This window comes from Sturnus vulgaris, chromosome 4 (genome assembly GCF_052056855.1).
Source record: "Sturnus vulgaris isolate bStuVul1 chromosome 4, bStuVul1.hap1, whole genome shotgun sequence".
Taxonomy (NCBI): domain Eukaryota; kingdom Metazoa; phylum Chordata; class Aves; order Passeriformes; family Sturnidae; genus Sturnus; species Sturnus vulgaris.
This window is the reverse complement of record NC_142246.1, coordinates 64,536,196-64,549,698: the sequence shown is the minus strand read 5'-3', so window position 1 is coordinate 64,549,698 and position 13,503 is coordinate 64,536,196. Positions and strand designations below refer to the sequence as shown.

The 13,503-nt window shown below is 39.0% G+C and overlaps 1 protein-coding gene across 1 annotated transcript in view; it reads right to left on the bottom strand.

Moving 5' to 3' along the window:
- The window catches only part of MGAT4D (MGAT4 family member D), a 39,685-nt gene that overhangs the window by 4,841 nt on the left and 21,341 nt on the right, over positions 1-13,503 (bottom strand). Inside the window, exons 6-11 of the mRNA XM_088164147.1 lie at positions 12,221-12,334; positions 10,888-10,963; positions 6,145-6,256; positions 5,474-5,604; positions 1,461-1,568; positions 425-618 (exon numbers count right to left, since the gene is read on the bottom strand). Of these exons, the coding sequence (XP_088020273.1) occupies positions 425-618; positions 1,461-1,568; positions 5,474-5,604; positions 6,145-6,256; positions 10,888-10,963; positions 12,221-12,334 (735 nt within the window). The remainder of the gene's footprint in view (positions 1-424; positions 619-1,460; positions 1,569-5,473; positions 5,605-6,144; positions 6,257-10,887; positions 10,964-12,220; positions 12,335-13,503) is intronic.

Genomic DNA, 13,503 nt, shown 5'->3' with positions numbered 1-13,503 from the left:
AGAACACCAGTGTTTATTGTAACAACTGTCATTCACTGCAGCTCACTGGGTGGAGATTGACTTGACATCATACAAACAGCCTTTCTGTTGGCAGCTACACAAATAAAGCTTTCACTGACACCATTGATGAAATTCATCAGTTAAAAACAAATTCCTTTGAGAACTACCATGAGAGAGTGTAAAATATTCACCTGAAGGAATAACAATAATAGGAAAAAGATTAAGAAGCTCTCCATTTACCCATGAAGAAATGTATTTCAGGAGGGGAGTTCAAGAAGAAGAGCAGATAAATAGCAAATCATGGATTTTTTTGTCAGTAGCAAGGTTTATGCAAACAGTTAAGCACTGATAATTTCGAATGGACTCAAGCATTTCCAAACTGGAAATATGTAGGTTTCCATGTTCCATATCATGCAATACTTACTTTTCAACTTCTAGTGGATTTAAAAATGTGAACCTGATGTAGTCACCTGCCACTGGAGCTGAAGCCCAAAAACAGTCTTGTCCTTTATAAACTTTTTCCAAGGTATATTGCTGGTATATTCTTAGGCTTGTATCCACTTTTGCAGGTGGATTGTTATGTGCTTTATGTAGCTGATTTTTTCCAAAATCTTTATCCTGTTGATATAAAGAAATATTATTTTACTCATACAATGGAAAAAAAGGTGCACTGATATCTGTAATTATTACAGGAAGCTATTCCAGAAAATAATCACCTCAGTGTCAAAAAATATCTATCTGTTTTTAATAGATATAGAATATTAATTTCAGTGTAATCACTGGAACTCAATGTTAGAATTTGCAGACAGAGCTGCACTGATTGTCTCTTAGCTGCCAAGATTTAAAAATAAAAATCTTCACAGGAGGCTATTTCATAGTTGTCTAGGATGCCTTCTGCCAGAACATGTGATTGCTGGGCTCTGCTAAAGGCTGTGTGAATCTCTAGTCTGATCCAACTGAGAAATCTTTTCATTAGTCTAGATGGCACCATCAGGAGATTTCTGAAGTCTTCATTGCTCATGTCCTTATCAGATATGTGGTTTGCCCTCTGAACTCTTCCTAAAAATCTGTGGCCATCAAGTTAAGCACACCTTTGAGCCACCAATATACCTTCTTAATTATCCCTCTTATTGGGAATGTGAACTGCTCAGCCAAAACAAACCATCATGGCTTTGTCTGCATGGAGCAGAGCATGTGAAACCTTGTGTTGTGAAGAGGGTTCCTATATGCCATGAAATGCTGCTGTTCAGATGAGAGATTCAAAGGTGTTTGTGCAGGAGCAGTACTCCACCTCCAGCCTAGATGCCAGATCAAAATTCTCTCCCAAATCTGTAAAACAACATAATTGGATATGGAAATGCCATCTAATGCCAAAGACGTGGTCCTTGAAACTCATTTGAGAAAAAAGTCAGAACACAAACATATAATGTAAAAATATGGCAATAATTTCTTATTCTTACTTTCAAATTCTGTATCTTCCCAGCCAATGATGAATAAATTCCCATATGCTGAAAGAGAGATGGCTTAGCACGGATACGTAACTTTGACTTTTCTATTTCGCACTGGGCCTGGAAAGAAAGCAAAAGAGAGTGAAACATTATTTAACCAAGGAGACACAAACTTTGTTCCATAAGGCAATTTCATTATGTAGTTAAGGGTACAGATCATGATTTTTAATCCATATTTAAAAGAGTAATTCTTAAATTCATAGTCACCTTATGTCACATACACTGTTTCTAGACCAAAACTCAGAATTCCCCTCATGCTCTTATTTAGATTTGAAGGCTCAGCCACCAGTAATTCAGGGATTTCTGCACAGTATGTGATCAATCACATCTCAGGGTGACAAAAATGGACTCAAATCTGAAACTGATTTATTTCTTAACTGTTTCTGGGAAACTTTATTTCAACTCTTAGCTTTGCCATATCATTCTAATTAAACTATTTTGAACAAAACTGGCCTTCTTAAAATAGATTCTGGTTACATTTCAATCTTCATAATTTTGCCTCTTTCTGTTGTGTTTGAGAGGCTTTAAATGTATTATAAGTTATGGATCTTTTACAGCATAATTAGATAAAGGCATTAAATACTGTGTTTCAACCACAATCTTCCAGTTTACTACACCTGGGACATGACATATATCAAGGAATTAAATAACTGTAATTGATATTAATTTTGGAGTTTGGTGTCATTCAAAGATCAAGAAACTACTTCTTTAAATGTAATTTTTTTCTTTGTATATATAGAGCATTGTAGTTTGATACAATGACACAAACATGCCACAGTAATTAATATGTCAATGGAAGCATAATGGCAAGGAACAGAGCAAAGAGCTAAAATGAGACTCCCTGGGTTGTTGTCTTGGTGCTGCCACAGAATTATTACATGAGTTTGGAAGATCATTTGACTTTTTTGTATCCCAGGTCTCATACCTTAAAATTTGAGAGTATAATGTGCTTACCTCTTCCAGAAAGTGCTTTCAGTTCTATAAAAGAAAAATGTTACATTAACTATATCAATGCCTTCTAAAGCCAGAAGTTATTAAGTCTTCTTAAAGCGGGCTTAAAACCATCAAAACTCATGAGGGATTTATAGTTTCCACAGGAATACTAATTACAAGTTCAAAGCACCCTGGAAAGCTGTTAAAAAAACTAAGTCTTTTTATTTTTGTCCACAGCAGATATTCAGCAAAACAGTGTGAAACCACAAAACATTGTGTGCAAATCGATTTACTGGCAGCTGTTTCTCTGAAAGGCACACTATACTTCAGTAAAGAAGAAATCATTTTAAGAAAATAAATTTGTGATCTTTCTACTGACAGGGTTTGCAACTCATCTCCTGCAATACTGCAGGCTCTAGAATGTCTTGTTTTATGCTATGGCAGCACTACTCAAAGAGCTGCTTCTGGCAGCAGCTGAGGATAATCAGTGGCATGAGGCTGGTGTAGTCTTTTCTGCAGAAACTGAGATAAGGTTGCTTGTTGAGTCAGGGCTTCCACCCTTGCAGCCTGCAGTTCCCACTGCACCTGATAGACACAGGCCACTGCACAAAAACAGAATGGTTGGGTTCAAAGTGACCTGTAAAGATCATCTTGTTCTGACTCCCCTGCCATGGACAGGTTTCCATTAAACCAGGTTGCTCAGGGCCCCATCCAGCCTGGTCAGAAACACTGGGATGTGGCATCTACACCTTTCCTGGGCAACCTGTGCCAGTGACTCACCACCCTAACCATAAAAAATATTTTCCTTATATCCAATCTAAACATACCCCTCTGTGAGTTTAGGACTGTTGCCCCTTGTCTTGTCACAACACCTAAAAAGACTTTCTCCCTCTTGCCTACAAGCTCCTTTTAGGTACTGGAAGGTGCTGTTTTGTCTCCCCTGAAGCTTTCTCTTCTTCAATCTGAAGAGCTCTGACTCTTTCAGCCTGTCCCCAGTCCCCTGACCATTTCTATGGCCTCTCTACCTGCTCTAACAGATCCGTGGCTTTTTTTGGTACTGGGGATCTGGGCAGTGAATGATGGTTCACAGGAGGCAAACACGACAAAGGTTCTGAACCATGCAGAGATCTGATGGCTCTTTTCCAACTTGGTGAGCAGATGTAGCTGACCCTGGGTATGTTAATAGTCAGTCCAGGCTGAAAACTTGGACAAGGTTGAGAAATGGGCCCATGGGAATCTCATGAGGTTTAGAAAGACCAAGTGCAAGGTGCTGCACCTGGGTCAGAGCAACCTCCAGTATCAATTCAGGCTGGGGATGAGCAGATGGAGAGCAGCCCTGCCCAGGACTTGGGGGTGCTGGTGGAGGAGAGCACTCAGCCCAGAGAGCCAAACGTGTCCTGGGCTCATCCAGAGCACCATGGGCAGCAGGGCAGGGAGGGGATTCTGCCCCTCTGATTTCTCTGGTGAGAGCCCTCCTGAAGTGCTGCATCAGCTCTGGGGTTCCAGCACAGGAAGGTCATGAACCTCTCTGTCTGAATCCAGAGGATCACCAAGGTGATCAGAGGGCTGGAGCACCTCTCCTGTGAGGAAAGGCTGAGAGAACTGAGATTGTTCAGCCTGCAGAAAATAAGCTTTTGAGAATTGTAGCCTTCCAGGAACACAGAGAGGCTTTTTACAGGAGTGACAGGACAGGAAGGAATGGATTCTAGCTAAAAGACAGTAGGTTTGGATTAACTATTAGGGGGAAGTTCTTTCCTGTGAGGATGGTGAGGCACAGAACTAGTTGTCCAGGGAAGCTGTGTGTGGATCACCCCGGAGATGTTCAAGGCCAGGTTGGATGAGGTTCTGAGGTCTGGTCACGTGGAAGATGTCTCTGCCCATGGTATGGGGTTGGAATAAGATGGTCTTTAAGGTCTTTTCCAACCCAAACAATTCTATGATTCTACATAAAAACAGGCCAAACATCCATCATCACAGGATGGCACATAGAAACCACACACAAATACCCTGCTGACCCCTCCTGTGCAGCACAGTGTGTGATCACCTTGTGACACTCTCGGTTGGAAAGGAGGAAGTGTGAGGAGTTGCCAGCTTGCCTTCTCTGGTGCCTATAGGAAAGATCATTGCTTTAACCTGTCAAACAGCAAAGTTACCACAGCTGGGATCCCCAGCCTTCTCCCAGTCTCCATTTTCTGCATTCTCATGAATAGTCCCAGCAGGTCATGCCACTGGACATTCCCACCCAAGGGCCATGTGAGACTGATCTATCTCAGTAGGCTTTCACTACCCACAGCAATTGAAATTGCAAATGCAGAAGTGAAACTCATTAGAAATTTGTGGAAACTACTCTGCTTTGGCTTGGTCAGAGCAGACTTCCACGAGCTGCCTGCTTGCCTTTTAGGAACACAGCTTCATTTTAGGCAGGAATCAGATCTTAGAAGATGGAACAGCCATAAAGTATTTCATCTATTGGATGGAAGTTGGCACATGGTAGATCTGGAATGGGCAATGCCAACATAACAGCATCTGGTTTTTCATCTGTTTTCACAGGCAGGCAAGAACCTAAATTAGTTTCTTGAGGCTCACTTCAACTCCTCTGAGCTGGCTTAACCCATAGAGCAAGATTTAAAAGCTTGCTCCTATCTGTATGAAGTGGGTCTAGAGAGACTCTGCAGTGCATTACTAAGTCTAAATGCAGGGACCTTCTGCTATGCCCAGAAGTCACTTATGCTACAGGGTAAAACTTGAAGCTTGTTTGTTCCACTCCCCTTAATCTCCTGCTCTGCACAACTCCTGTCTGTTTCTTCTTGCTCCTTTATCAACACAAAAGCAACAAGTGCAAATCCTGGAGCAGGAACTGGCGGCACCAGTTAAAACCACTGAACCCTAAAACCCAAGAAGGAGCAGAAACTCTGATCAGTCTAAAGTAAGTCCAGTTTGAGAGATTTCTATTCCACTTTTTGAAAATAAATATTGTCACTGAGAGTGTTTGAATGCTATTTATGTTCATAAATAAACTCAGTTATACTTACTGCATCCTTTTCTGGATTGCACACTTTAACCCAGAGCAGGTGGTCTATAAGCCAGTCTATGGGCTTATCCTTATAGAACATGAGGAAAAATTCCACTATGAACGGTAAATCTTCTGATTTAAATAATTTTCCTGAAAGCAAGACAGGAAGGTATATTTTTATTGCTATGCAAGAATCACCAGCTTTATGTTTAAATGTAATTTATTTAAATAAATGTTTAAGTATCACACCAGCCTTGCATACATGAATGTAATTATGATATTTAATGAAAAACTTCACATGGAATCTGGCTTTAAAGAGTTGCTGATCATCCAGCCCTATGATATGGGATGCATATTCTCCTCCACAAAGAAAAGGAAGTGGTTTGTTTTTTTTTTTATAGGTTGTTCAAATTCCATTCTTGAAAAGAGAACTACACATTACAGGCGCATATAATTCCCTGAGGTGGAACAACTTCCTCCTTATGGGCACTCAATTATAGATTCTATGCTGCAGACACTCTGTATTAAAAAGACAGTTTTAAAGAGAACAGAAAGTCAACTACTTTCAGTGGGATGTTTCCTGAAGAGCTGAGGAAGTTTTGATATGCTCTGAGGTGTAATTCTGAATGAGACCTTTTTGATCTACACAGCTCCAAACCCAGCTGATCCTGCTGAGGTCTTAATACTTACCAATAAATCCAAGCTGTGAGAACTCGAGAACCATCCAATCTTGGGACTGTTGAGCAGCAAAGCTTTTTATACTTTCAATAAAATCAGGTTTGGCTATAATATCATCTTCCAGCTGAGGGGAAAAACACAACAGAAAAAGAGAAGGCAAGCAGTGATTTTATTGCAGAAAGGGTGGTGACATTGCCACACACAAATAAAAACTGTTGTGTTTAACTGCTGTACTGCATGTACTGAATGCCAAACCACAGCGGATTGCTGTTGAGCTTCCACATATATCTCTGGTTTAGTATCACTCATTAAGTAATTATCTACAGGAGTGACCATAACACCGTGGGTGCTTCTCCCTTTTTGATGAAGGAGGACTCCCTGCCTTAAAGAGATCTTACTTAGAAGAAAACATTAAGCAAAAAGACAAGAGATTAAGGAAGACAACAATAAACAGTTTGTTCTTAGGTTGTATAAGCATTGATAAGCAACAGGAGCAAAATGTCTGAAAGGAAAGGTTCTGGCAGCCTGGGCAGACTTTGTCATTCATACAAGGTGACTGAGAAGGGCTGTGGATGATGACTGAGATGCCAGCAGAAAGCAAATTGGCCCAGGGAATACTGGTAATGAAGGGCTGTGCTGTGTGAATCACAGTGAAGGACACGAATACACAGAGCTTTCAAAGATGTTGTAAAGGCCAGCACAGAGTGCAGCAGTAGAGCCAGCTAAAGGGTACTTGGAAGAGGAGACTGACATCCATCAAGGAAATAGGAAAGGCATTGGCTTCATTTTTGCCTGGCTTTCAGACAAGAACTGGGCATCTGAAAAGTCAGAAGCTGTTCCTGCTACTAAAGCTGAGGATTATGAATCCACATAAGGAGGTTAGAGGCAATGAGACAAAGGAAATAAGTGTATTCCAGAAATAATTAAGGAGCAGGTAATTCATGGTTTGAATTCAGTATGGGTGTGAAAATACAGGAAGAGGAGGCTAAGACTTCAGGAAAATATTGCTGGGGTGTAGTGTAATCATACAGTAATTTATTCTAACTGCTGTACCTCACTGGCCCTGCTGCATGTCTGGTTGTGCTGTAACCCACTTCAGAAAGCTAAACAGCTAGAAAATTAATCCTTTGAGGAAAAACAAACAAACAAATCATAATTTCCTGCTGGTTTTGTGTCTTCAACTGATGTAGCAGAGTCATCATCAAGAGCTTGAGGGATCAGGCCCACAGGTTTTAACTGAATTTGGGCATCATTACAAGTGTAGGGCTGGCTGACAACAAATGTGTTGGCAACAGTGAGCCCAGGAGTAGGTAGAAAAAAATTAGAAAGATGAAGAGAACTTTTTTTGACCCTGTCAGCTTTTGCTGATGGTAAGATAAAAAATAGAGACAAACTGATCAAGATGAATGCTTCTTAACAGATTCTGAGGTCTGGGGATTGAGTTGACAGTTATGCAGAAGAGAGCATCAACAAAAAAACCCCTCAAACGTCAATTTGCAAGAAATCTGGTACAAAAGTAAATGAGCTTAGAGGATTAGACAGGAGCAACATGTAAAGGGATAACAGCAAAGAATCAAAGGAGGTTTTAGAGAATCCTTAATGAGAAATTGAGGGTGACCAAAAAGGGATGAGAAGCAGACTGGAGTAAAACCTAGAGAGGCCACCATATCGAGAAACACTGTAGAAAAGTATGCAAAACCAGCAAAGATTAAAAGCACAGAGGCTGTGATGCAAAGTAACTGTCAATGTGGTTACAAACAGAAAGTAATTTTGCAGTCTGAGATGATCTTTCCTGAAGCTGACAGTGATTATTAGAGGATGTAGTTTGATACCCCATGTAGCACAAGGCATTAAAGTTATTTATTTTACCCTGTAATTTGTGTTCAACTACAGCACATCTTTTTGGAGAACATCTCCCATTGCTTAAGAGATTCCAGTATCAGTTATTTCAGTATGTTATACAACATTTTATTAGCCTGAATGTTTAATACTTTGCACAAAAAAAAATCTAATTGGAGTTTTTTCAGCCTAAAGCCACCTGTTTTCTCATATGCTCTTATCTACCAAAGGAAGTTGTGCAGCTGCACACAGCTGGGCCAGGAAGTTTAAGATATGAACTGCCTAGTCCACTTGCCCCATTGCCATGGGAAGGCCAGCAAAACACAATCACAGCTAGCTTCACTCAGCAGTGCTTTTGAATGAAAAAATAGACATCTACAACAGCAAGACTACAAAAATTTCCTACATGATAAGTAACAACTAGGTTTCCATTTTTCATATGCAGGTTGACAAAGTAAAAATGAAGTAGTGACAAAGAAGTGGAAGAATACAATGAAAGTTCATGCATCAGGCAAGAAGGCTCTTCCTTTCTGAATTTTATTAGAGTATTTTTACATTTTGTCTCACTGACAATGAATATGTAGAAACTGTGGAGCTCCTTTTAAGAGGTCTACCAAATAGCAGGCCCAACCTAGAGTCTAGTGAGGGGAAGAAAAAAATAAAACCATATAAAGAGTGCTAGTGTACTTACTGAGCTATTGCTCAGGCTTTAAATCCATTAGATAAGTGCTGCTGGCAATGTATATTACTAGTGTATATATATAATATATAAATACACAAAGTTTTCCCAGCCTCCATATGAGGGGATAAAAAAATCATAGCAGTAATTCAGGTAACTACTACAACTTAGAAGTTGATAACAGATTTTAACTGAAAGAACTTAGATTTATTTAATGGTTTATTTTTGCTTCATCTCAGTGCTAATAGAAAACATTTAGAAAGTGCTGTATCTGTGTTTCTTTCAGATTTGAAATGTTTGATTCCTTCAGTGAACTAAGTCTACATGGACAGAAATAACAAATGCATGTCCTCACTATTAGGCTAGGATTAGATTGCCTGCTTTTGTGGCTGTGTTATAATCCCATTATTGTGAGTGTCTCAAGGGTCTCTGGTGAGTGCCAGGGGGTTTAGTGAAAATTGAAATAAGGATCTCAAAGTTCTCTCAGGGAAAAAAAAAATGTAGCAAAGTACAAGTTTGTACTTGAAGTAGTAAAGTTTATCAGTGGGTAAGGTTCATCCCCTGTGTAAGCCTGTTAGCTTCAATGGACTTCATAAAGCAAATCACTTAAATCTTGGTTCAGCACTATCTTAGAACAAGTGTTTATCCACCAAAGATCTTGTCTGACTCATGAAATCAACCATTCTGTAGACGTCAGGATTAATTATGTGCTTATCTTCTTTCTAGGTTTGAGAGTTAGCATCAGCCACCCAATCAATACTGCTTCTGACTAAACTCAAAAATCGAACCTAGCTCAAGTTTTGTTTAAGATTACAGAAGTAAATCTTGTATCAGGCTGAAGAAAAGTAGTTTTAAGTTATTTGCTTTCTTTTGATACAAGGGAGGACATAAATAAGTTTATGGCAGTAAATGTTCATTCTTTTCACCTGCAGTTTTTGGGCAAACCAGCTTCTGTGCTAGAGCAGTAGCTGCAGGCTTGACACAAAGAACAGGACATAGTAGGAACAGTATGAGGAAAGCAGTTTTCTTTTTGAGAAAATTCCAAAAGCAAACATAACTCCCACCAAACCACCACCATCCAGGCTTTGTTCTTAACACAGTTCAGTCATTATATAATGTCTCAGATAAGAAAACACATGTTCTCAAATTCCTTTAGAAATACAAATACATAAGTAAGCCCTTGTGGTACAAATATGAATGCTTAGAGAACTTGGTAACAGGAAAGGGCACCAAGTGTCTGGCAGCATCCTAACATCTCACTTCACTGGATTTCCTACACCTTGATGCTCTAGTGCACTCAGTAAACTTGGATAATGTTCTTAAAAATATACAAAAGCCTCAGGAAAATACTGCATTTTCCATTAAACCATAACTGTTCAAAATACAGCATTTTTGTTTGTCCACCAGCATCCTGAGCACCAATGGCACATTTGAGAAAAGAGCATTGAGTAGCCCAGCTCAAATGTGTTTTGGTTGAATCCTGAGAAAAATTGTAGGAGATGCTAGATCCTGCAGTCTTCTGCTTCCGGAAATCCTGTGATGTCCTTATCTGTTTGTCTGAGGCAAAACACTCTTCTGAGCTTTTTAAACAACTACTAACATTATTGAGCCATGTTAAATTTACAGACCAGTTCTATGACTGAACAACTCTTATAAATTTTGGAATCTCTGGTGGTGAATAAGATTTTTATGGAGTGCCAATTAGCACAAATCTAGAATGATGATTAAAGCTGAGCTTAAATTCACGGGGATCTTCTTAAAGGCTAACACAATCTTCTGGAGAAGTAAGGATCTGTGCCAACTCGTAGCTAACCTTATCTCAATATCACTCTACTGGTGTTTCCCTGTCTGAGATATTTCACTTCATTGTCATCTGGGCTATAACCTGGACCTATCACTACTATTTTTCCTGGCTGGAGTAAGTAAAAAGATATTAAGCCATATTAAACCCTGACTTTCTTAGCCTAATCAAATAAGAGTTATTTATGCTTCAGGTACCTTGCTCTTCAACCTCACAAATGACAGGAAGGTAGAGATGGTTTTAATCAAATAGAACCTGGCTGCAAGACGTATGTAAATACAGAAATATGTGGATGCTTGTAAAGAGCACAGGCAAAATACACAGAAAATGACAATAGACTGCTGGTTTTATTGAGGCCTTTGAAACAAATTTAAATTGCCAAAGCTAATCATCAGTACAGAGCTATTGCTGCTACTTAATGATAATATGGACATACCTGTAAATAAAATGTTCCCTTAGGTTGAGCATATAGCATTAAAAAGCTATAATCCAAATTCTGTTTACTTCTCCACCTAAACATAAGCAGCAAATTCTGATAAGATTTTTGAGGGGGTTGTAAGGGTTATTTCTATAATAAAATAACTTCTAATGCTCTGCACTTTTTGTCTCTACAATAAAATTGTAAGGTTGAGTATTCTAACCCATTGTTAAGTGCAAAAGCATTTCTCTGCAATCAACGTAAACATTTGTAAGTAATTTTACCTTCCTATAAAAGTTAACATAAAATAAACAAAAAAGTTTGATCCCTGTTAATGGAGCTTGAAACAAAACATCTAACAAGTTATTCATGTCAAATGACTTAAAATACTCTACTCATTTTATGAAGAGTAATAAACACACATGGATTATTTAAAGATGAAAAAGTGGTTTTACATAGGAACAGCACAAGAGCAGGTTGATAACCTTAATTTTCAGGTTTAAATATAAACACATTTTATACAGTCTCTCACTTTACCAGAGGATGATGTTGATGTTTCATAATCAACACTGAAAGACTACAGAGTAATTTATTGGTATTTCATAAACATAAAAGTATAACTGATCCAAATCTAATATGGAAAAATAAATTATAAGCATGTAAACTTGTTTATGGTCTACAGTATGGACAAATAAGGTTTATTTATAAAGGTAATATACATACACACACATATATATAAATACACCAGCTGATTTCCTCCAGTCTACATTGCAACTCTCTTGCTGCATTATTGCATTGGCTTCTGATAAATTAGTTGTTGATTGAAAGAAAATCACTTTCCTCCAATAAATACATTTTTTTTAAGTTAGAATCTGTCTTACTGAATTTGGGGCATGTGATTAAGTGAAATCACTATTAAGGATGTATTAACAGTAGATAAAAAAAGTCAATGATCACCAAAAGTTAGGTCGTTAATAAACCCACAGTAGCTGTCAGTAATTAGCTAGAGGGCCACATGGAGTTTCCTCTGTATCAATTACACTAAAGATTTTTCTATCTTTTCCTTGATGACCAGATCATACAGCCTGCTGCATGTTGGCATCATCCATCTGGTCTAAAACCTGCTGGTTGCCTAGAGTCAAAACCCAAAGGAGACGCCTTGGCTCTCACTCTGAAGCTGATGTGCATCATAGCTTTTCTCAAGATCCCCTTGTAAAATTTTTTACAAGTACAAATGAGGTCTTTTACCTCTGAAACACAAAAACACTATCAGTTCAAACAATGCTGACTTTCTGAATTTTCCATTTTAGACTCTTAGCAAAAGTTCTTAGGTTTTATATAGCAATCTTACCTTACTCGGTCCTCAGAATCTCCAAATGTTTTCTTCAGGTTGGAAAGATCTGGGTAATAAGAAGCAGGAGGAGAAATAACCTCTAGGACTCCAGACTGGACTTCTCTGGGGAAGCTGGGAAGAGAATCTCAGTGAGACCCCATTCCTCAAAAAGACTTTTGGGGCAGCCACACACAGCAGCTTCCCAAAGTTAGGTCTGCTCCTCCACAAGTGGAATTCACAACTCTAGCAAAGAAACCAATAGCAAATTTGGAACCCAGAAGGGGTCTTGAACAAACATCAGAACAGACAGGTCAAGAGCTCATCCAAGTCTCAGAAAACACTGGAGAGAAATAGGTCTCAAAAATCCTGCCCCTCCTGCATCTGTAGATGCTTACTAACAATCCTGAGATGGTTTCCAAAATGCAGCAGTAATTCACAACCAAACCCACTGTATCTAGAAAAACACACAACTCTTTCCCCTTGCAGGAGAGCTCCCAGTTTCCTTACCCTTGCTCCAACTCTAATTCTACTTTCTAAGCAAAATTATATTGTCCCAGAGCAGGAGATTAAAATGGGGAGTATGGGTCTAGTCTGCTCCAATAATTAAATTTTCCATTTAAAGAGACACTGAAAAAAATGTGTAACCTACTTTGGGAGCCAAACCTGGAAGTCAAGTCTCCCCTTTCCTCCAAAAAAAAAAAAACTCCACAAAACGACCAAAAATCCAAACAAAAACCACCAAACAAACAAACATTTTAAAACCCCAACACAAAACAGGTACAGGTTTCAAAACTGAGTTTCCCTTTTCCTATGATTAGTAAAAATTAAACACATCAAAGCACCCACATTATGGGGGGGGGGAGAAAAAAAAACAAAAAACAATCTCACTGTGTGACCCAAATGAAGCAACTACTCTGCAGTTATTTTTTCAAAAGCTATAAAGCAGTAATTAAAACCATCTGAGTGTTTAAACTGCTGTAGGCATTGTACTTTGGCAGTGCCAAGAAGGAGTGGCTCCTGTCCTTGTCCCCTTGTACTCCCAGCTGCACTAAACCCTTTGAAGGCAGGAGATGAATATCACTTAGATAACAGTATGATAGTCTTCTGAGGGAAACCCACACAACAAAATACAGTCTAGGAAACCCTTGAATGAAGGAGGATATGCAGAAATCCTCCAATGAGGAGGCAAAGGTCAACTCCTCCAGGGACCTTGCTCAAGAAAGATAAGAGGAAGCAGAACTGCAGTGGGAACCAAGCTTCCATTTGACATCTCTAAGGTTAATTTGGCAGGGCAAAGACAA